Source organism: Bos taurus, chromosome 3 (assembly GCF_002263795.3).
Source record: "Bos taurus isolate L1 Dominette 01449 registration number 42190680 breed Hereford chromosome 3, ARS-UCD2.0, whole genome shotgun sequence".
Lineage (NCBI taxonomy): Eukaryota > Metazoa > Chordata > Mammalia > Artiodactyla > Bovidae > Bos > Bos taurus.
In genome coordinates, this window is record NC_037330.1 from 94,883,249 (window position 1) to 94,905,544 (window position 22,296).

At 35.5% G+C, this 22,296-nt stretch overlaps 1 protein-coding gene across 10 annotated transcripts in view; it reads left to right on the plus strand.

The window, feature by feature from the left end:
- EPS15 (epidermal growth factor receptor pathway substrate 15) overlaps nt 1–22,296 on the plus strand; it is a 140,222-nt gene that overhangs the window by 80,513 nt on the left and 37,413 nt on the right. For all 10 annotated transcript variants that reach the window (XM_059884735.1, XM_059884733.1, XM_024989546.2 and 7 more), the window contains 6 exon segments: nt 1,974–2,046; nt 11,931–12,092; nt 12,489–12,686; nt 18,645–18,848; nt 20,847–20,963; nt 21,198–21,288. In XM_059884735.1, coding sequence (XP_059740718.1) covers nt 1,974–2,046; nt 11,931–12,092; nt 12,489–12,686; nt 18,645–18,848; nt 20,847–20,963; nt 21,198–21,288 — 845 coding nt within the window.

Below are 22,296 nucleotides of genomic sequence, written 5' to 3' on the forward strand. Positions count from 1 at the left end.
GCTGAGAGTGCTTTGTAATCTGTTTTCCTTTTTCACTGAGTGAGCTTCCTTCTTTTGCTCTCCCATTCTTGTGTATTAGCTGTGTTAAAGCAGTTCACTGCCTTCTTGCACCCTGTTTTCCTTCATGCACACTTGATCTGAGCAGACATGGTCAGTATCAGCAATTAACAACAGAGCAAGAAAAGACTGAATACAAACATGCACATTAGTGTGTGCACGTTTGGTCTGTGGTACTATGTTGCATGTTCTGTTTTTGTTATTATCTAGTGTCAGAAACAAGGAACTGAGTTGATACTGACCTTGTGTGGAATGCTTCTGAGGATCTGGGATGAAGGGAGGAGGCTGGTGTTTCATGTGACTGATTTTTGACATGCTGTAGCAGGATTGGAAACACTGCTCATATACGGTGGAAAGAAAAAATTTCTACAATTGAACTTGCAGAATTTGTGGAGTATATTTAGATTTTTCTGCCTGTGGTGTTTTTTTTTTTTTTTTTTTTCTATTTTACCTAATTTTTTAAGGATTGGAAGTGAGGGATGACCTTTGCTTAATAAGTAGTTTGAGGTATGGAAGTAATGGGCTGCCACAGTGATTCGTATGTAAGAGAATGTTTAAAACCTCCACTACATCTTGACTCATATTTTGACCCATCTGACATCAGTGAGCTCCTTGGTCATCTTTAGTATTTAAAAGCAACATTACACAAATAGCTTTATTATTGTACTTTTTTCTCCTCCTACAAATCTTAAGAGCATTGCACCTATGTATCCAAAACAGTTGAGTTTTATCTACATTGGTGAGAAATTTAAAAGTGGCATGTAGTTGTCCCTTAAGTATCTCCTGTGATAGAATTTTTTCACTTTATTTTATGCCTCAGCTTAATGGCGCCTGAACTTCTGTTTGGGTTATGTCTTAAGATGAAACTGAAATACAGTCATGAAGCTCTAAGAAAAAACTCTGCAGTACTAATCTGAAGGACTTCTTGAATGGCATCCTCCCTTCTTCTTGTTGGCCCTCATTACCTTCCCCTCACCCCAAAAGTGTATTCTTGCAGAATTCTGTGGCTTTTTCATCTCATTTTGTGGAAAAAGAAAGTGAAGGGAGCAGTGGGGAGGGGAGAGATTTCAGTACAACCAGGTATTTAAATTTTTTACTTCAAAAAAAAAATCTCTGTTCTGTAATTCCAAATCTAAGATTGCTTAAGAGTCCCTTATTAGGAATCCAGTTTTGATGGAAGCATGTAAGAATTTAGAAAGTGATATTTCAATGTAAATGTGGATCCTAACATGTATGACCTGAAGAGTAGAAAGAGATAAATGCTAATGTGATTCTTTTTTTCACTCAGGGCACATTATCTTATATATTTGATCAATTGGTATTGAAAGGTGGTCCTAAAATAGCTTTTGAACAGATGTAGTATTGAATAGATCAGATGACCTGTGTATTGGCAGTCTTTTCTATTTTCTTTGTTGTTTCATTCTAAAATTGGTGCACACAAGGGATTTAAGAGGAAATTAGCATTTCAGTAATGTCCTTTTCCTTAATATTGTTGACTGTTTCTCTTAGCCATTTTCATTTTATTTAACAATGGTATTTAAGGGTTAAGCTCACAGAGCTGATGCAACCCCTCCTTGTTTTTCACCAGTAATTTTCATTGGACAGCATTTCCATAGCAACAGTGAGATCAGTGGAACCTGAGTGTTTCATTGATTATTTTTCTCCTCTTCCTTTTTTAATCTATTCTCTTTTCACCACATTTTAGTGAGAAAGCGATTTTTTTTTTTTACTAATAGAGCTTATATTGATTTCTATTCCATAAATAATTAAAAGAGGGTAGAAAAAGCTGCCCTTCATTTAAAAATTGAATGTTTCACCATGTATTTAAAAAGCGATTCAGGATTAGGAGGATGGATAACCATACCGGCTGTAGCTGATGTTCTCAAATATTCTTGCATTGTTTGCTGGTCTTCCAGGGAAAAGAATAATGTGGAACAGGACCTTAAGGAGAAAGAAGATGCTGTTAAACAGAGAACAAGCGAGGTTCAGGTATGTGAACTGTCAAATTCAGTATTCCATTTCTGATTTAGTAGGATTCATTTTAAATGTAGAGGGGCATTTACAATGTGATGGTTGTGGTATTGGTGAGTAGGTAAAGAGAATCCCTGTTATTTATGTGATATAAATCTTTATCTTTTATAAAACTATTATTTTTCTTCTCACTCTGGCCTGCAAAGATTACACTACAATGATAAAGCAGTATTTTTCAGCATAAATTTCTCATTTTAAAAGTATTTTTAAGATAATATTTATCTGCATATTATAGCCTTAAAGGTAAGTTTGAATGACTTGTGATATAAATATTATTGCACCAGTAAAACTGAATGAATGAGAGCATCATCATCATCATCATCATCATCATCATCATCATGAAAACGCAAATTGGTTTTTCATGGGTGTAAGATTTTGTTAGCTAGGAGACCTAATATTTTAAAGGACTGTCTCAGTACTAATAGGGTGGGAAATGATAGGGAACAATTCAAAATAGCATTTTATAAGTTGCTTAGTAGCCAGGATATCTTAAACTTTGGCATAAAGAGATTTAATTCATTTCACTAAGTGCTGTGTTAAGTAGCTTCATTTTACAAAGTAGCTTCTATTTTACAAATAGAAAAGACAAAAAAAACCTCCGTTTCTGATTGGGAATGACACAAAAGAGGTATTTCAAACGTTAAAATATAGAAAAATGGGCAGTGTTGCATTTAGAGCCATAAGCAATAACCATGTTATTGGGACATCATTTCTTAAATGCTGTACCAGCACACACAGGATGTTGGATGTAGAAGCACTGGTAGCAGTTGCCAGTAAGAGCTCATGCATGGACATTTCTTAACCTCAGCAGTCATGTATTGGATTTCCTTGTCTTGATAGTTTTAAATGGGGAAAAGCTCTAAAACTGTTAGATCCATTATTTTGTTTTGATGTAGCACATTCACCAGAGATGCTGTGACAGGTGGACTGTGCTAGGGTGGGGAGAATGATTTATTGAGGGGTTGAAGAAGAAGCCAGATCGAGAGACTTCTTGTTAGAAGTTGATTCTATTACTGTACTTATTATATATACTGGAATTTTCCTAAAGGTGAAACAGAGTTAACAGATTGTCACTAATATATTTCTCTTTGTGATAGTGAAATAGGAAATGATATCGTCAATTACTTTATTTTTGTGCAATTTTTGAGCTTAAGAAATGCAAGAGTCATAGACTTTAAGCAGTTACTGATGAAAATATTTTAAGAATGGAAGATAAAATGATCTACAAAAGTTTTCTCAATCTGAAGAGGTAGATGTAGTCACTGATATAATATTGGACAACTTCCAAATTTAGCCAGATGTTTCACAGTACCAAGGTTTTTGCAGTAGACAGTATTTGTGTGTGTGTGTGTGTACATCTATCTGTGGTTTTTCACTGCCTCATCTTTTGAGATTGTGAATTTTAAATAGCTGCTTTGGGAGAACACTAAAATTTACACTGTTCTTTTCAAGCTAAATCAGCTATCCTTAAATATTTGATTTCTTATATTTATAGAAGTTTTGTTGTCAGTCAACATTTCTTTGTTATATGCTAGTCCTTCTTTTACTTAGTGTTGATGGTAAGGTACATGTTAAAGCTTCAAGTTTGCTGAATCCAAAATGTGCTTGGCTGAGGAAGTCTAAATAGTTGAAATTTTTTTTTGCATAAGGTGCTGTAAATAAAAGGTATTTTAGAGCATGTAGAGCATAGTGAGTATAGGCCACTATGTAATGGTTGAACATGCAGGTTCATTGGAAAAAACCATAGGATTAAAGCTTTGCATTAGTAGACACATTACTCATTCCATGTCAGTACAGGTATTTTTGTATTGTTCATGGTAATGAGATACTAGACTAAGAATGACATGGATAATTGACATCTACAAGTAATTAAAACTTTCATTTTAGTGATTATTTTCGATTTTCTGAAGCAAGACCACTTAACTGAAAGTGTTAATAAGTATATTGTATTACCTATTGAGTTTACTCTGAATTAGCCATTGGTAATGAGGCATAACATGAATAGACTAGGAATAACATGAATAATTAAGATCTGTAACTAACTTGAACTTTTAGTATTTATTTTCTAATTTCTCTGCCAAAAGGCTTTTTACTATAGCTTCCCTGCTTCCTTCTTACCCCACTTTCTAATGTAGGTGCTAATGAAAAATGCCAAAATGAAGGCATCAAGGGAGAAGTAAGAGAATTTTGACTCATCAATAAATATCTTTCTGCCTTAATCAAATATGGCTTTTCTGCATATTCTTGCTTTTCTCTATATTTATAAAGTTACAGATTGTGATAATATGAGCTCATATCTCAAGTAGAGAAACCAGACTTTCAAAGCCTCTTTAGATTTGATCAAAGTGCCAAAAGACTAGTTGTTTTTTATTTTAGCATTTATATAGTCTTTCTAATTCAGGTAAATTAGAAGGTCTGCTACATAATTAATTTTGTACGTTTGTTTCCTGTTTGTGTTCTATTACCATCTTGAGAACTCACAGTTCACGATTTTTTTCTTGAAGAACAAACCAACAATTAACTTCATATTTTATGTCATGAGATGATCACTGTTAACTCATACGAGGTACACTGCTAGTTTGTCAAGTTCTGTGGAGAAATTAGATCCAAAATGGGGGAAACTGTAAAAGGCTGTTCTATCTCAAATGTTTATGGTTTGAGTTTCTTGTTGTTACAGGAAGAAGGTAGACCCACATTCTTTCCTACCTTAAACTGCATATGCACAATTTTATTAAAAATTTTATTCAAATATAACCTTATAGCTCCATTTCTTAAAAAGAAAAAAAAAACTTTGTGAAAACCAGCCAACATCCTTGCAACAAATTTTTGCTGCCACATTTACTGGAATTATTAAAAAAACATAGTTTCATCTTTGTACATCTGCGGGGATGTGCTCTGAGATCACACTCCCCCTCCCGCCACCCCCACCCCTTTAAAGAAATATGTATTTTTATCTAGAATGACCTTTAATTAGTGTCTGCGTATTTTCCAAAAGCGCTAGAGGCATTATATGTACACCATTACAGAATTATTATGAGGCCGTATATTCTGTTGTTTACCATTGCATTAACCAACACAAAGTCTATGCATTTTTTATGCGTTTGTCCCTTCTTTCTAAGTCAGATTTTCTTGTAAGCTAACCTTTCCTCAATGGTTTCTTTCTTTTCTTCTCCCTCCCTCCCGTTCTTCTTTTTTTCTTTTTTCTTTCTTTTTCCGCTTCTCTTTTTCTTTCTTTTTCAGAAACCACCTTCTCTATTTTTAAACATTTCGAATTCCTTAAAAAAAAAAAAAAAAAAGCTGTTGAGTGATCTGCCATTTTGCCCTAAAACGACTCAGCTCTCATAGCTCTCATAGCCTGTTTTTATCTGTACCGTATGATTTTATTTCATCAGAACTTCATATATTTGGACAGTAATAACACAGAATCTAAAACAAAAACAAAAACAAAAAACTGTCCTTCAAGGTAGTCAACAAATATTTAGGAATTCACCCTCATGTATACTTTCTTCAATTTTGCATAGAAGTTTATAGGAATGACTTGGTATCAGAGAACCTTGAATTCAGTTCCTAATTCTGGCTCTTCTGAAGTTTGAGATCCTAAGGAAGAAATGTAACCACTCTGCACATTAGTTTTCACTTCTGTAACATGAAATAGCAGAGTTTGCTGTTAGAATAAAATGACATATTATTGGTAAAGTGCCTCAAAGTAATTGGCACAGGGTTAGAGTTCAGTCACTTCCCTGGTGGCTCAGACGGTAAAGCGTCTGCCTGCAGTGCAGGAAACCCGGGTTCGATCCCTGGGTTGGGAAGATCCCCTGGAGAAGGAAATGGCAACCCACTCTAGTACTCTTGCCTGGAAAATTCCATGGGCTGAGAGGCTCCTCAGAGCCTGGTAGGCTACAGTCCATGGGGTCGCAAAGAGTTGGACACGACTGAGCGACTTCACTTAGAGTTCAGTAGGTGTTCTAATTGGTAGTATTATTCTATATCTTACTGCCATCTCTTTGTTACTCTCCCTTCATCATCATGCCCTTCTCTGACTTTTATTTTCATATCAGACTCTGCATATGTGTGTGTGTGTTTGTGTGCATGTACGTGCATGCACCAAGTTGCTTCAGTGTGTCCAACTCTTTGCGACCCTGTGAATTGTAGCCTGCCAGGCTCCTCTGTCTGTGGGATTCTAGGCAAGAGTACTGGATTCTAGGCAAGAGTACTGGATGTTTGCCATTCTGTCCTCCAGGGGATCTTCCTGACCCAGGGGTCTAATTTATGTCTCTTGTGTCTCCTACATTGGCAGGTGTCTCCTACATTTACCACCTGGGAAGCCCTATCTGCATATAGGACTAATCAATTTTTTCCCCCCTGTTGCTGTCACTTTAACTGCCAGCCTATTTTTCTCTATTTTTGTTGCTTTGTGTGACCCTTTTCCCCCGTCCTAGCTTTTCAGTAATCTTGCTTAATTTCCTGTTCACCCATACCTTTGTGCTTAATTTATCTCCCCAGGACCAAGATCTTAAGGCCAAATCCATGGGTCCTTCCTGCATTGGTTACTGATTTCTTGGGTTGCATTCTCCTGAATATTCGTAGCCCTCCTTTGACCTTTTGCTTCTGTTGCCTTTGCCCAGGACTGATGGACACACTCTGACCCCCTCTTTCCTCCCTTTTCCTTACCCTCTGTCATCCACATACCATATACTGATGCTTCCCAGATATCTGTCAAGCCCTCAGCTCTTTAGAGTGCAAGTCTCACGTCTCCAGTTAGGCATTTTGAGGTTTATCATTTCAAATCCAGTATATCTAAAATGAGTCTCACCTTGCTGAAAAAAATTGACTTCAAGTTTTGAATTTTCCTGTCTGTTTTTCTTTTTCACTACTGCCACCCCTGTTACCTAACATCTGAAATTTTTAAGTCAGATCTAAGTGCTTACTCCATCTTCCTCCTTGCTTTCTACCCGAACCAGTTTTAGTAATTATGACTCTCATATGTGAAAATCTTTACTGCCGCCCACTGCCACTGTTAGTGGTGGGAGAATGTCATCCTCATGGGTATATTGGAAGTAGAAAAAAAGATTATAGGCCATCCTCTTGTACTACTTATTTTTTGATTGCTTGCATCTGAACTGTGTGGTATACACTTGATCTTTGTTGTTCCCTCTTTTATAACTTTTGTTGCTGCAATCTAGAATTCCTTATCTTCCTGTTTATGTGAATTCCACCCATGTCTTAAAATCCAACTGAAACTCATCACTTCTCTAAATTTTCCCTTCTTTTTCCCTTCAGTTTGCTTGTCTTTCTTAAGTTGGGACTTCCAGAGGAATGTGTGTACACTTATATGGCATACCAGTATGTTATCTTATTATACTCATTTAATGTATATGTATATAGATTCCAGTATCTTACAGCCTATATTGTGAGCTCCCTAAGCTTAAAAATTGTACCTTGGATCATATCTTATACTGTAGATGGTAATATATTCTTAGATGGAGGTAAATTTAAAGAAGCTATTGACAGTAGAAATGAATAAACTTCCATTTTGTGCATGAAATTAAAAATGGGACAAGAGACATCCAGAAACCACAGGCAGAAAGGATTGGGAGCACAGTTGATATCATGAAGAGTCAGCCTTTTCTATATTGTTCATACTACCTTCATGAGAGAGAAGCTCACAGTTATTTAAACTTCATCAACAAAGATTTAGTAGCTTATAGTAATTGCCCATTTTTTTCCCCCTAGATGAAGAAAGATGATTTATTTTGGGTGAAAATAAAATTAGATACATGAGCTCAACATTCTTTTCCTGGTGATAGTGCTCTTAGAACATGCTGAGAAGCATATGATTGAGAAATAAAGGCAGGCTGTTAGTGAGGTTTTCTAACATCTTCCCTAGTTTAATAGGTTCCCTTTCTGGTCTTTGACTTAGAAAACATCTTGCTTTATAGTTGTTACTTTTTTATGTTAAGAATATTCCTGTAACTTCTATTTTGAGAATTAGGCCAACATAATGAATGTACTTGATTATTTTTAGTTCTGGATTAGTCTGTAGAGTTTTTTAATCAATTAAATAGCATTTTCGGTAAGATTACCAAAATACTTAAAATTCCTTTATTCACTATAATAACTTTTCAAGTATAGATATACTGTATGTATGCTTTGAGTTTTTTTTTTTTTAAGTAAGTGTTTTATTTATAAATTAGTTATCATTTTTGTGTATTTTTTACTCTGTATTTATATGAAATAGATCTAAATGTATTCATGTTTTATAGATTTACTTCTTTGGTTGTACAGCCGATTTGGGTTGCTAAAATGAATTATCTTATTCTTGAGTATAGCTGAGAGCTTTTATATATTTGTTTAAATTTTATTTCTACTACCCTCCATAGCACTTCAAAGGATATGGAGGGATGGGGACAAGTTTATCATTTTCTTTATCTTGTGTGATTTCTAGAAAATAGGATATTTTCCTTGAAATTTAGTTTTAAATAAAGCCAAGATTGCAGATCAAGGATCCTTTCACTCCTGGATAAAGAACCTTTGATGTGGCTTGCTTTGGTATTTTTCTAAAGCAAAGCATGACAGTGCATTACAGTAGTCTTGTTCACTTTATCCTTGCCATTTCCTAATTGCTGCTACCCTCTTTTCTTTTGCTGTTGATGGCACAGGTGAGCAAGTAGAGCATGATCATGGAAAATAGAGCATAACTAGGAAGGCATCTGCACGTGTCTTTAGTCACTTCCTTGATGAGTTGGCATTTGATAGTAACTGAGGTTGTACCCTAATTCAGGAGAGGATTTCCCCAAAGGGCTACCTTCAGATTAAGAGAAAATTATCCTAGTTTAGTGGCAGATGGTGTTTGCTAAGAGAATCTGCCACTGTCCTAGTCAAGGGTGGGCAGGGAGAGAGATGTACATCCGTTGACTTCACTTAGTCTCAGGATAAACCATTCTGTGCCAAAATAAAATAACCAAGTAGATATGGATATTGAAATTGTTGTGAAAATTACATTACAGTGGTGGCAGCCTTACCAAGTAATTTTGTAGTGAAATTTGATTCTTCTTCTTCCTAGTGTTTATGTTTGCAATCTGTTCATTTTGCTTTTGTACAGTTTAATAATTTTAAGTTTGCTTACTGAAAAAGAAGACCTTTGTGTGTATGGATTAGTGTTGAAATTTTTTTAGAGAAGATCTTTTTTCATATTTAAAATAGACATGGAGAGGCATTAATTTAAATATGGACCTCTATCCAGCTTAAAATATGTCACCAATGTGAGGTATTTTTTCAATAACCTTTCCCTCAAGGCCCATACTTTTGTGTTACTATGTAGATTTTTACTGTAGCATAAAAGTGAGGTTGGGAAATTTGAGGGAATATGTTTGCTCTTTGGAAGAGAAAGGGCAAGAGTAAATGTTATATTGATTTGTTTATTCCCTTTCCTCTTACATAAACCTATCCTCTAGGGATGTGTTTAAAGTGACTCACTAAAAAATACAAGTTTTGAAATCTGGGTTGATTTTATTAAAAGAAACCAGCATTGATCTTACTATTGGTAATTCTTACATTAAAAATTCAGTTGCATCAGAATATTTTTATATTGGTATGAAACCATATGATATGTGATACTTAAAAACTGCAGACTTGACATTTTCTGATTATAAAAGTAATATGAGTCTATATTAATCTTGCAAAATAAAGAAAGGTATAAAAAGAAAGAAACTCTACAATTTCACATTTCAGGGAGAGTCATGGTTAACATTTATATATGCATGGCTCTATATTTATTTGCAATCATACTGTATTTGCCTTTGTATTCAACTTTTAAAAATTAGCATATATCTTAGTCATTTTCTTATATTATGTGACCCTTTTAAAGCAAATTTCACTTTTCTTAATTGGATTTAGAATGAAAGTAGAGACATCAAAATTACGTATATTTATAAAGACTAGATATTATTAGAGATGTGAAGTCTAAGGTTTTTTGGGGGGGGATTGGGGAGAGGGTAGGAAATTAGAGTAGAATTTTTGAAAATGGGAATAAGAAACATTTTTTCCTTATTCCTGTTAAGCATTTCTTTAAAAATGCCTTTTGGGTCAGCATATTGTTATGTATAAACCGTATAATAATTTTATAACAGTATTGACAGTGGATTATATTCCCAAATATAAAAATCACTTTAGATCTGCAGATGGCGTGCTTTCAAAATATTTTGTAATTACAAGAATTTTTCAAGCCACTGTAGTTTTTCAAGGAACTGAATTAAAGTGAAGCTGTTGTTATGTCTTCCTAAAGAATAATAGTATATAAGATAATGTAAAAAAAAAAAAAACCACACAAGAAAGATATATGCCACAGTGACATGCTAAAGTAGTAAAGATTATTTCCATATAATGGAAATTTAAAATGTCAAATCATTCTTGGTCTACAGTCTATACAAATGTTGAATCAGTATAGAAAGTTAGATACTATTTTAATTTAACAAAATGCATTTGCTGTAGGTCAGTTAGAGGCTAGTTTTAATATTTTGCTATAGTTTAAATATAGAGTGAAGCTTTCTGTAGTATGTTGAAAGAAGTTGTTTCTGTCAGCTTCAGGCTCATTCCCCAGTAGTTTCTCCCAGATAGTAGAATCCTTGTGATAGTTACAAATCATTGCCTGATTAATTGCCTGGAATGTGCAAGACATTGTATTAGATTGTGGAACCTCTAAGAAAGATGAAGCATTGGCTGCCTATGAGGAGTTTATTATTTAAAGGTAACTGTAGTACATTGTTTTTTGCACTGTGTTTCTCTGGTGGCTCTGATGGTCAATAATCTGCCTGCGATGCAGGAGATCAAGTTTAGCCCCTGAGTCAGGAAGATCCCCTGGAGAAGGGAATGGCTACCTACTCCAGTATTCTTGCCTGGAGAATTCTATGGACAGAGGAGCTTCATGGGTTACAGTCCATGGGGTCACAGAGAGTCGGGCACAAATGAGCAACTAACAGTTGAGCAGAGACTTCAGGGAGATGAGGGATTAAGGCATGTGAATAATTTGGGGAAGAGCTTTCTAGGAAGAGGGGATAATCAGTGAAAGGTCTGAGAAGGAAGCATATCTGACATGTTTGAGAAGCATCAGAAAGGCCAGTGTAGCTGAAATTAAGAGTGAGCAAAGGAGAGAGCAGTGGAAATGAAGCTGGGAGATGGGACCACCTGGGGCCATTGGAAGGACGGGTTTTTATGGTAAGGGAGATGGGGAGTCAGTGCAGAGTTTTGAGTAGAGGAGTGCCATTGTCTGATGTAGTTTTTTAACAGTGACTGCTATGCTGTAAATAAACTGAAAGGTAGCATGGGTGAATGAAGGGAAACCAGTTAGAAGGCAGCAATCCAGGAGAGAGAGAAAAACGACTTGGACTGAGGTTGAAGAAAAACATGGCCGCTTTTTAAAATACATTTTGAGGGAAGGAACAGCAAGATTTGCTGACAGATTGGAGATGAGATGTGAGAGAAAGAGAAGAGTCGGAGGAGATGCTGTATTTTTTGGCCAGAGAAACTGAGAGGGGGCAGATGGAGGATAAAGCAGATGTTGTGGAGTGGCGGGGGGAGGAAATGCCAGGAGTTCTGTTCTTATTATGTTAGAGAAGTCCATCAGACATCCAAGGATGGATCTGAGTAAGCAAATTGAATGTCTAAATCTGGAATCTAGGAAAGATGTCCTCAAGTAAAGATTGTATTTAAAGCTATGAGTCCTCCAATCCACCAACACAGTATACGTAATAAGATGAGACTTTACCTTCCCTTATGATAGACTTTTAAAAATTATTAACCTTCTCCTGCCTCTAGTAAATAATGTTAATATTCCTGTATTTCAGGATCTTCAAGATGAAGTGCAAAGGGAGAATACTAATCTGCAAAAACTACAGGCCCAGAAACAGCAAGTACAGGAACTCCTTGATGGGCTGGATGAGCAGAAAGCCCAGCTGGAGGAGCAACTGCAGGAAGTCAGAAAGAAGTGTGCTGAGGAGGCCCAGCTGGTAAGGCCTGGTGGCTTACTGCTGCCTGTGTCTTTACCTTAGGTGCTTTTGCTGGCTTAAGATAGAAACCCTCTCTGCTCGTTGTTGTTGTTGCTGTTGTTAGTGGCAATCTAGTCAACATGAAGTTTGGGAACATGAAGGAGATGGGACATGTTTCATCTAGAAACTACAGGGGAAATAGGACACTGCATGTTTTTTTCTTTTTCTAAAATTTAGTTGGAAGTATGGTACCTATGTCTTCCACTCTCCTCTGTCAGTCCCTGATTGCCCTTTTCTACAGAAAATATATATCAAAAACACCAAAGTAGTAAACTAAAATAAATATTGCATTATGGAATGTTTTAATGACATCTCTTTTTTTAATCCCTTTTTTGTCTTATTCACCGCATGTTGTAGATTTCATCCCTGAAAGCTGAACTAACTAGTCAAGAGTCACAGATCTCCACTTATGAAGAAGAGCTGGCCAAAGCTAGGGAAGAGCTGAGTCGCCTACAGCAAGAAACAGCAGAGTTGGAAGAGAGTGTGGAGTCAGGGAAGGCTCAGCTGGGACCTCTTCAGCAGCACCTGCAAGATTCACAGCAGGAAATCAGTTCAGTAAGTCTTTGTGGGAGTGAAAAATACACTCAAGTGGGCACTCACGTATCCTTTTAGTACATAGTATTTTCTCCACTTCTGCTGCTGCTGCTTCTGCCCAGTTTATTATTCATTTTTTGTCATTTTATATGAAGAGGCTTCTTGTCACCTGTCATAAGTTAAAACTGTTGTGAGTCTTATACATCTGATGATTATCACTGGAATCTTATTGAGTGTGCAGGCTTTGTAATTAGATGGTTTGGGTTTAAACGCTTGCTCTGCTGCTTACTGCCTGAATCATCTCAGTGTTAGATTCCTCATCTTGGAGAACTGCAAATTCCCTGGTGGCTCAGCGGTAAAGAATCCACCTGCCAATACAGGAGACATGAGTTCAAGCCCTGAATCAGGGACATCCCCTGGAGAAGGAAACGGTAACCCACTCCAGTATTCTTTCCTGGAAAATCCAATGGGCAGAGGAGACTGGCGAGCTCCGGTATATGGGGTCGCAAAAGAGTTGGACGTGACTTAGTGACTAAACAACAATAAACCACCAGAGACTTGAATTTCACCCTTTTCACTGCTGAGGACACGGATTCAATTCCTGATTGGGGAACTGACGTTTAAGATCCTGCAAGCTGCACAGCATGGCCAAATTTAATAAAATAAATAAATAAAATAGAATTGGAGAATTAACAGTACACCTGCCTCTTTCAGCTGCTTTTAAAGTTTAAATGGGGCAAAACCAGTGAGACATTTGAGCATAGGGTTTGGTAAATAAGTACTCAGTAAGTGTTGCTTATTTTTATAAATAATAACCTGGTGTCCTACCTTTTGGGGATTCTAACCTTAAAATCTAAGATCATGGCATCTGGTCCCATCACTTCATGGGAAATAGATGGGGAAACATGTCAGACTTTATTTTTTGGGGCTCCAAAATCACTGCAAGATGGTGATTGCAGCCATGAAATTAAAAGACACTTACTCCTTGGAAGGAAAGTTATGACCAACCTAGATAGCATATTCAAAGCAGAGACATCACTTTGCCAACAAAGGTCCGTCTAGTCAAGGCTGTGGTTTTTCCAGTGGTCATGTATGGATGTGAGAGTTGGACTGTGAAGAAAGCTGAGCACCGAAGAATTGATGCTTTTGAAGTGAGGTGTTGGAGAACACTCTTGAGAGTCCCTTGGACTGCAAGGAGATCCAACCAGTCCATCCTAAAGGAGATCAGTCCTGGGTATTCATTGGAAGGACTGATGCTGAAGCTGAAACTCCAATAGTTTGGCCACCTCATGTGAAGAGTTGACTCATTGGAAAAGACCCTGATGCTGGGAGGGGTTGGGGGCAGGAGGAGAAGGGGACGACCGAGGATGAGATGGCTGGATGGCATCACCGACTCGATGGACATGAGTTTGGGTAAACTCTGGGAGTTGGTGATGGACAGGGAGGCCTGGCGTGCTGAGATTCATGGGGTTGCAAAGAGTCGGACACAACTGAGTGATTGAACTGAACCTTAAAATCAGTTTTGCTCATTTAGAAACCTTTATTTTTTTTTTAATTAGGGAATTATTCTTTATATAGATAAATATGACTGTTGTGGTAGGTCCAGAATATAGATCCTTTGCTTTGCTGTTTCTTGACTTCCCTAAATGGAGATTAATATTTTATAGAATGATGGTAGGATGGTTGGATGTGTGTAGAGACTGCATAGCCCATTCCTTTCCATTTGAATTTGAACAAACTGAAGCCAGGGAAGGTGTAGGAACTTGCTTATGGTTATGTAGCCTTCAGAAGAGCCATAGTCTAGAATTCAGATTGTCTGAAACTTGGTCAGTTAATTATTATATATAAAGAAGTCCTTCCCCTTGATATGCTTTTTCCCCCTCTCTTGTCTGGTAGATGAATACCTGCTTACCCATCTTGTAAGCCATAGCTTAACTTCTTCTTTCTTTGTGGCATCTTCTGAATCTTGCCTTTATTGGACATTGTACTTCTGTTGCAGTAATTGTAACATTTTCCCCTGCACATTTGTTTATTTGTCTACCTCTGTCAGTAGATGGAGCTTTTTGGTCTAGAAACATACATATTTATCCAAGCATTTAGCACAGTTCTTGTCTCAGTGTAGGTACTCAGTTAACATGTAGTAAACCCAAAAGAATTTTATAGTAGTGGGAATGATCCTAGATAAATGGATAGTCTTTAAAATAGTTTTAAGTTTTTAAAATATTTTTACTGTTATTTATAGACTGTAAAATTAACCCATTTTAAGGGTACAGTCCATGATTTTCAGTAAATTTAGAGTTGCTCAAACATCACAATCCAGTTTTAGAATATTTCCCTTACTCCCAAAAGACCGTTGTGCCCATTTATCATCAATCCCCACCCTTACCCCTGGGTAACTACTAATCTGCTTTCTGTGTCTATAGATTTGCCTTTTCTGAACGTTTCATATAGAGGAAATAAGTGGTCTGTGGTCTTTCTCATGTGGTTTCTTTCACTTAGTGTAATGTTTTTGAAGCCCATCCATGCTGTAGTATGTAACAAAATTATAGTTCATTTTATAAGGTATGTTGTTTATTTGTTCACCAGTTAATGGGCATTTGGATTCTTTCTTCCTGTTGACTATTATGAATAATGATGCTATGAATTTTCTGTTTGCATACAATTCTTTGTGTAGACATGTGTTTTCATTTCTCTTGGATATAAAATAGTTGGCTATATTGTAAAGTTACATTAAACTTTTTTTTTAACTTTAAATTGCCAAGCTTTTCCAAAGTGGCTGTAGAATTTTAATACTTGCCGTAGCAATATATAAGAGTTCCAGTTTCTCCACATTTTTACCAACCCTTTTATTGTCTTTTGGATTATAGACATTCTCGTAGATGTAAAGTGGTACTTCATAGTTTTTAATTTGCAGTTCTCTGATGACTAGAGATGTTGATCATCTTTTCGTATGCTTATGAGCCATTTGTATATTCTCTTGGATGAAATGTCTGTTTAAAGTCCTTTGCCATTTTGGGTTGTCTTATTAAATTACACAAGTTTTTAAAAATATATATATGTATATTCTGGAGATAAGTCCTTCATCAGATATTTGATTTACAAATAATTTTTCCCAGTCTCTGGCTTGTCTTTTAATTTTCTTTCTTTGACTTTTTTGAAAGGGGATTTCTTTCAAAGGAAAGAGCATAAATTGGAAAAATAGAAATGACTCTGGATAGTATAAATTATCAGAGAGAAAATAAAGCCATGTTTTGAGCATGGAAGATAGTGTCAGCAAGCTGTACTACCAAGTGTGCCAGATATCTGTGGAAGGAATTAGATCTTTGTGTTTGATCTCTAAATCTTAAGAATAAACATACCAAATTCTTACACTTGACTCAGGTACCGTGAATCTTTCCCACAGAGGGCAGCATATTCCCATGGGCCTATAAAAAAGAAATTTAGTTGTAAATTAGCCTGGTGCTTTTATTGCTCTCTAAAGCTTACCTATAGCCTTTTTTGAAAAAGTAATAACTAAAGAGAAGTTTGTGACTTGCTGAATTTTTATTTTTATTTCTTACCTTGTATTTTCTAGAGAACAAAGAACCTTTGACCTTGACTTTATGTAACTTACTTGTGCAATATATATTATTTATCCAAGTATTTCTGGCAGTTGAAATGTTTGTTGTACCTTCCTTGCACAGTTTGCAAAGAGCTTGTGTTAGTTGTGTGATTTTTTTTTTTCTGTATCCTCTAAGTTTACCTAGTGAGTAAGGAAGAACACAGGCTTAAATGGCAGGTGCATGGGAGAATCAGACACAGGAAAGCCAGGTTGTTTCATGATTCTGTTGATTGTCTCAAGAATAACTATAAGGAACAAACTGTCCTAAATAGAACTCTTTGATAGGCAGGTACTTCACCCAACTGCTTCATCTATATGGTGAGTAATGTTTTAAATTTTAGACTGCAGGGTAGCATTAAAGTTGATTTAATGGTCATGATAAATTTCAGTGAAATAAAAGAGAATAGGAAATAACAGCATACATTACAGTTGTTTCACCCCTGTGTATATGTGTAAATGTATAGTTATATGTATGATGTATGCATCTATATGTTTTATGTATTCACACACACACACACATATGTACATACATATTTACTGGGTCTAAGTGTAAACTCTGTTTCTTTGTGTAGATTAAAGTAAAAGTAAGTTTATAAACCACTGCTCTATAGCACTAGGAATATACAAGGCATATGCTTTGTGTTATAAATGTGTAGTATTTTTGATTGTTAGTTTAAATCCTAAATGAAATGCAATTTGTGTGTATATATACACAATATATATATATACACAAAATGAAATGTGTGTGTGTCTATATACACATATGTATGTATGTCTATATACATATATACACAATATATATACACAAAATGTGTGTGTCTATATACATATATATATATGTGTATGTCTGTATACATATAGACACACACACACACACACACACACACACTGATGCCCACTGTTTAAATATATAAGGATAATACTCGTGTTTTTCAGTGAACATTTATTAAGCACTTACAGTTATGTATCATTGTGGTAGATGTTAGAGATACAAAGTTAATAACAAAAATTTGGTCTCTATCCTCAAAAGGCTCAAGTCTTTAACTTTTTAAAAATAGAGCAAATTAGTAGAAAAGGAACAGGAAATTTTAATTGTTATAGTAGTGAGAAATGTAGTGTGCTAGGTACTTTCACACACATTGTCCTTCGTTTACATAGGCCTTTACATTTTACAGAGTTCTTGTAAATATGTCTTTTACTTCACATAACAGTCTTCTATGAAGATAGTTCTTACTACCTCTATGGATTAAAAAATGGAAGCTTGGAGAGGGTACTTTGACTAAAATAACCTAATAATTAGAAAGTGATAGAGCTAGATGTACATCTGTCTCCTTATCCAATATAGTGTTCTTTTTCCAGGTTATGGTCCTGACTTTTCCTTTGGTAAATTACAGATTCCAAATTGGGCAACTTAAAAACTTTATGGGAAATATTAGGGGAATAAGATTAGGGAACAGAGCCTTGCTTTACAGAATGTCAATAGGTAATTTTTATATTTGCTAAAAAAAAATATATAACATGCTAATAAATAGAGGACACTAATGTAATTAAAATATATATATATTATGAAAATGGTACTTTTCAAAGTTCCATTTGTTTTTTTCACTAGAAACATTTTTTGATTTTGTTGTCTCAATTTCTTTGAAATATATGTAAATGTGTTTTTATTGTAGATATTAAGTATAAAAAAGCATTTTTTCCTTCTAGTTCCCCACATTTTTCTTTTTATATATATTAGAATTTATTGTGTTGTCCCAGGTATAGAAAGTCAATGGATATTGAAATTTAAAAAAACTTTGTCCTTCATTTAACCTGTTTGGTATATTTTAGATTTAGAGACTACTCCTTAAGGTTCTAGCCCATTAATAAATAATGCCAGGGGATAGGACACTAGCTCATTGCATCTTTGTTTTCACTTCTCTTCTTCCCAATAGGAGTATGAATGGCTCCAAAGTCTTATGTACTCTTCGTCTATTTCCTCTCCCTCTCCTAAAGCGTCATCATAAAATCTTGTCTTGAACTACTGTTTTGCCATCTTTTTCCCAATACTCTGATGCTTTTTCTAGTTATATTCTAAAGGACTGCCAATTAGCAGATATTTGAATTAAAATTCTTGGATCTTTCAAAAGATGTACAAAAGCAAATCCATATATACTGTAATTTCAGGAGGAGAACTTACTCGGATGGATTACTGAAATCCTTTTCTCTAAGTCTTGCTGCATTCCTTAATGGAAGCAGATTTATCCTTGATCAAGTCTAAGCATATAGTTATTTTTATATCACGTCTTTCTAGTAATTTTGTCTAGTTTTTGTCTAATTTTTGTCTAAAAATGTCTTTCTAGTAAATTCTGTTTTGTATTTCTGCTTTGTGTTGACAGATGCAAATGAAACTTGTGGAAATGAAAGAGCTGGAAAACCATAGTAATCAGTTAAATTGGTGCAGTAGTCCACACAGCATTCTTGTAAATGGTGCTACAGATTATTGCAGCCTCAGTACCAGCAGCAGTGAAACAGCGAATCTTAATGAGCACACTGAAGGCCAGAGCAACCTAGAGTCTGAGCCCATACATGAGGAGTCTCCAGTGAGTCTAATGGTTCCTTTAATTCCATAACCAACTTCAGAAGGAAAAAAACTGATTCAGATGAAAGTTTTGTTGACATCGTACCTAATATAAACATGTGGCCTTGCCTCATCTGAGACAATTGAGAAAGAAAGAGTGGGTTCTAACAGTTTAAACTAGTGAAAAATGTAATTTTAACTGATCTATTTGTTATAGAGCCATGTTTTCAAAGTTGTGGTTCTGTAGATAGTAACTTCTGAAAGTAGTATTTATTTTTAAGTGATCTCATCCAAAGCTGAAAGTAATTATTTCATAATGTTGAAGACATTTATTTATTTACTGTTTTTTTTTTTTTTTTTTTTTTTGAGAATATCAGCTAATGCAAGAGTGCTGCTCTCCCGAATGAGAGCTACAGAGACAAAAGACCTTTAACCCCGTCTTCCGGCTGCGTGCAGTCTAGTCCTGTAACACTGTGTTAAAAGGCAGTGATAAAGTAAATAGGGTATTCAGGTAGGACAACTTGGAGGAGGCTCAGAGAGGATGTCATAGGGAAGCTTTACAAGTGACCACTGAAGTGAGAAGAGGTTAAGCAAAAGAGAAGGTGGTACATTTCTGGCAGAGGAAACAGCATTAGCATAAGCATGTAATGGGAGAAAACATGCTGCACGGTATCATGAGAAGTTTTCTGAGGATGTTTTGTGATGGTGAGGGATGTATTGGTAGGAGATGAGGCTGTCTCCTGTAGGTTACCTGCATTACCTCTGGTACTTTTTATCAAGATGGAGATATCTGTGCCCCATTCCAAACTTGTTGAACTAGAGTTTCTAGGTTGGGCCCAGGTACGTATGTTTTTTTTTATTTGGTACATATGTTTTTAAAAATAAATTCCATAGGTGATTATGATATGTGCCTAGATAAAAATGACCACTTTTAGTTCAGAAAGGACCAAAGAGTAAGAAATTTGGATTCATCTTGCAGCACTGGGGAATTCGCCTTACTACAGTGAGTAGCCATTGAAGAATTCTTAAGCAAGAAGTGACAAGATTGAGTTTACCTTTTAGAAAAGCTGGATAAGGCATTCCCTGGCAGTCCGGTGGTTAGGACTTGGTCAGTGCTTTCATTGCTGTAGCCTGGGTTCAATTCCTGGTAAGGGAACTAAGATCCCACAAGGTATAGGGTGCCACCAAAAAAAATTTTTTTAAGTGGACTATAGATTGGAGAATAGGATTGGACATACCGAGATATGGTGAGAGACTATTGGGGTAGTCTATGTGAGAATTGTTTTAACCTGGATCTAACCAGTAGCAGGAGGGATGATGAGAAGAATACAAATTTGATAGATACTAAGGATTTAAAATTAACAGATTTAATGTTATTTGTACAGTGCAGTCTTGAACTGCACAATATTCTTTTAAGCACAAAATGCAAATTACTAGGTTATCCTTCAGAGACATAGGATGGTATGAAATAGTAATTGGCTTTGCCACTTCTAAAGCCTTATTATCTACTGATCTAAATGCAGAAAGCAATGACATCATTGAAGGATTTCTAACCAGAAGATCGTGATTAGATTCCTATTTTGGATCTATTACTTTGGCTGCCCTGAGAAGGATAGATGTAGAGGACAAGTATTGCAGGCAGGAAGGCAGTTGGAATATTATTATTACAGTAATATGTACCAGAAATGATAATGCTATAAATGAATGATAGTGACAGTCAGGATGGAGAAGAATGGAAGAATTTGAGAAATAGATGAGAATTAGACTCCATAAGATTTGGAATCTAGCTAGGGGATGACCAGAGGGAAGTAGTTAAGGAAGAACTGGAGTTTTCTGGCCTTAAGTGGTTTTGAGGCTTGGTGATATCATTTCCCTAAGAAATATTATAGAAGTCATCCAATGAATGTATTCTGCTTATCTTTTAAAATTTTCTAGTAATTTTTGACTCTTGTCAGTTTCCTTTGCCAAGTAGAAAATATATTGTGAAAAATTAATACTTTGAAGGATTAATATTTTGTAGGCAAGAAGTAGTCCTGAAGTACTGCCTTCTTGTGTGACTGATGAAAATGAAGAGGTGACTGTAGCTGTTAATGAAAAAGTTTGTCCTGAATTTAATAGTGACAGATGTTCAAAAGAGGTAAAAATAATTCTATATTAATATGTAAATGTTCTTATCATTCTCTTCTCAATAGGGGTTATATACTATTTAATGCTAAGGAAACAGAAAAATGTGTTAAATGGACTTTATGACCACAAAAATATTTGTTATGTTACCATCAGTTGATTTTTCAAACATGCTATTTTATTTTAAGATGTTACCTTTTAAAACTTTGGTTTCTAAAACTTTTTTTTAATTTAAAATTATTTTTAGGAAGATCCATTTAATGTAGAAACAAGTTCACTGACAAATCCAGTTGCAGATTCACACCTGGATTTTTTCCAGTCTGATCCTTTTGTTGGCAGTAAGTACTCTTATATTTATATTACTAATTTATCAGAAGGGACCATATAAGAATTTGGGCTTCAGTTTTGAGAGCCTACTTGTTATAGCAAAAGTAGAAAAGAGAATGATGTTTTTATATGGTCAGACTTTAGTATTTGTCCTCTCCAGGCAACTAAATCCTGGAACTAAGCATTTGATTATGTTTTAGGAACCCCTGATTAAGAATATGTTTCTTGTTCAGAATAGAGACCCAAAGAAAGAGAAGAGATTGGGCAGTCTTAAGTCATCCAGCAATTATTTACCAAAAGTGCCAACACCATGCTTTTACAACAGAAACTATAGTAGTTAGTAGCTTCGATCCCTGCCTATAGTAGTTAGTAGCTGCCTAAAGTCTTATTGAAGAATCATAAGCTCAATAAATTAAAACACCTGATGTCATCATAAGCTATGTTAAATACCACTCCTGTTAAACTTCTTTTTATTTATTTCCAAACTCACCTTGTGAAACTGATATTAATGATTATAAGTTATTGCCTGTTCCCCTAACCCTCAATTCGCCCAACCACTAATCTATTTTCTGTCTCTATAGATGTGCATACTTATGGAATTATACACTATATGCATTTTTATGTCTGGCTTCATTCATTTAGCCTAATATTTTCAAGGATTACTCACATTTTAGTATGTTTCAATATTTCTTCCTGTTTTATTGATGAATATTATTATATGGATGTACCACATTTTACTTATTCATTGGTTGATGGGCTGTTCGGTTGTTTCCACTTTTTTGGCTGTTTTGAATAATGCTGTTGTGAACACTCATGTACAAGTTTTTGTGTGAATATATATTTACTTTTCTCTGGGGTGTATATCAGATCATAGTACTCTGTTGAATCATTTGAGGAGCTGCCAAACTGTTTTCCAAAGTGTCTGTAGCATTTATATATATATATACACACACACACACACATATATTCCCACCAGTAGTATATGTGGCTTGCAGTTTCTCCGTACCTTTGCCAACACT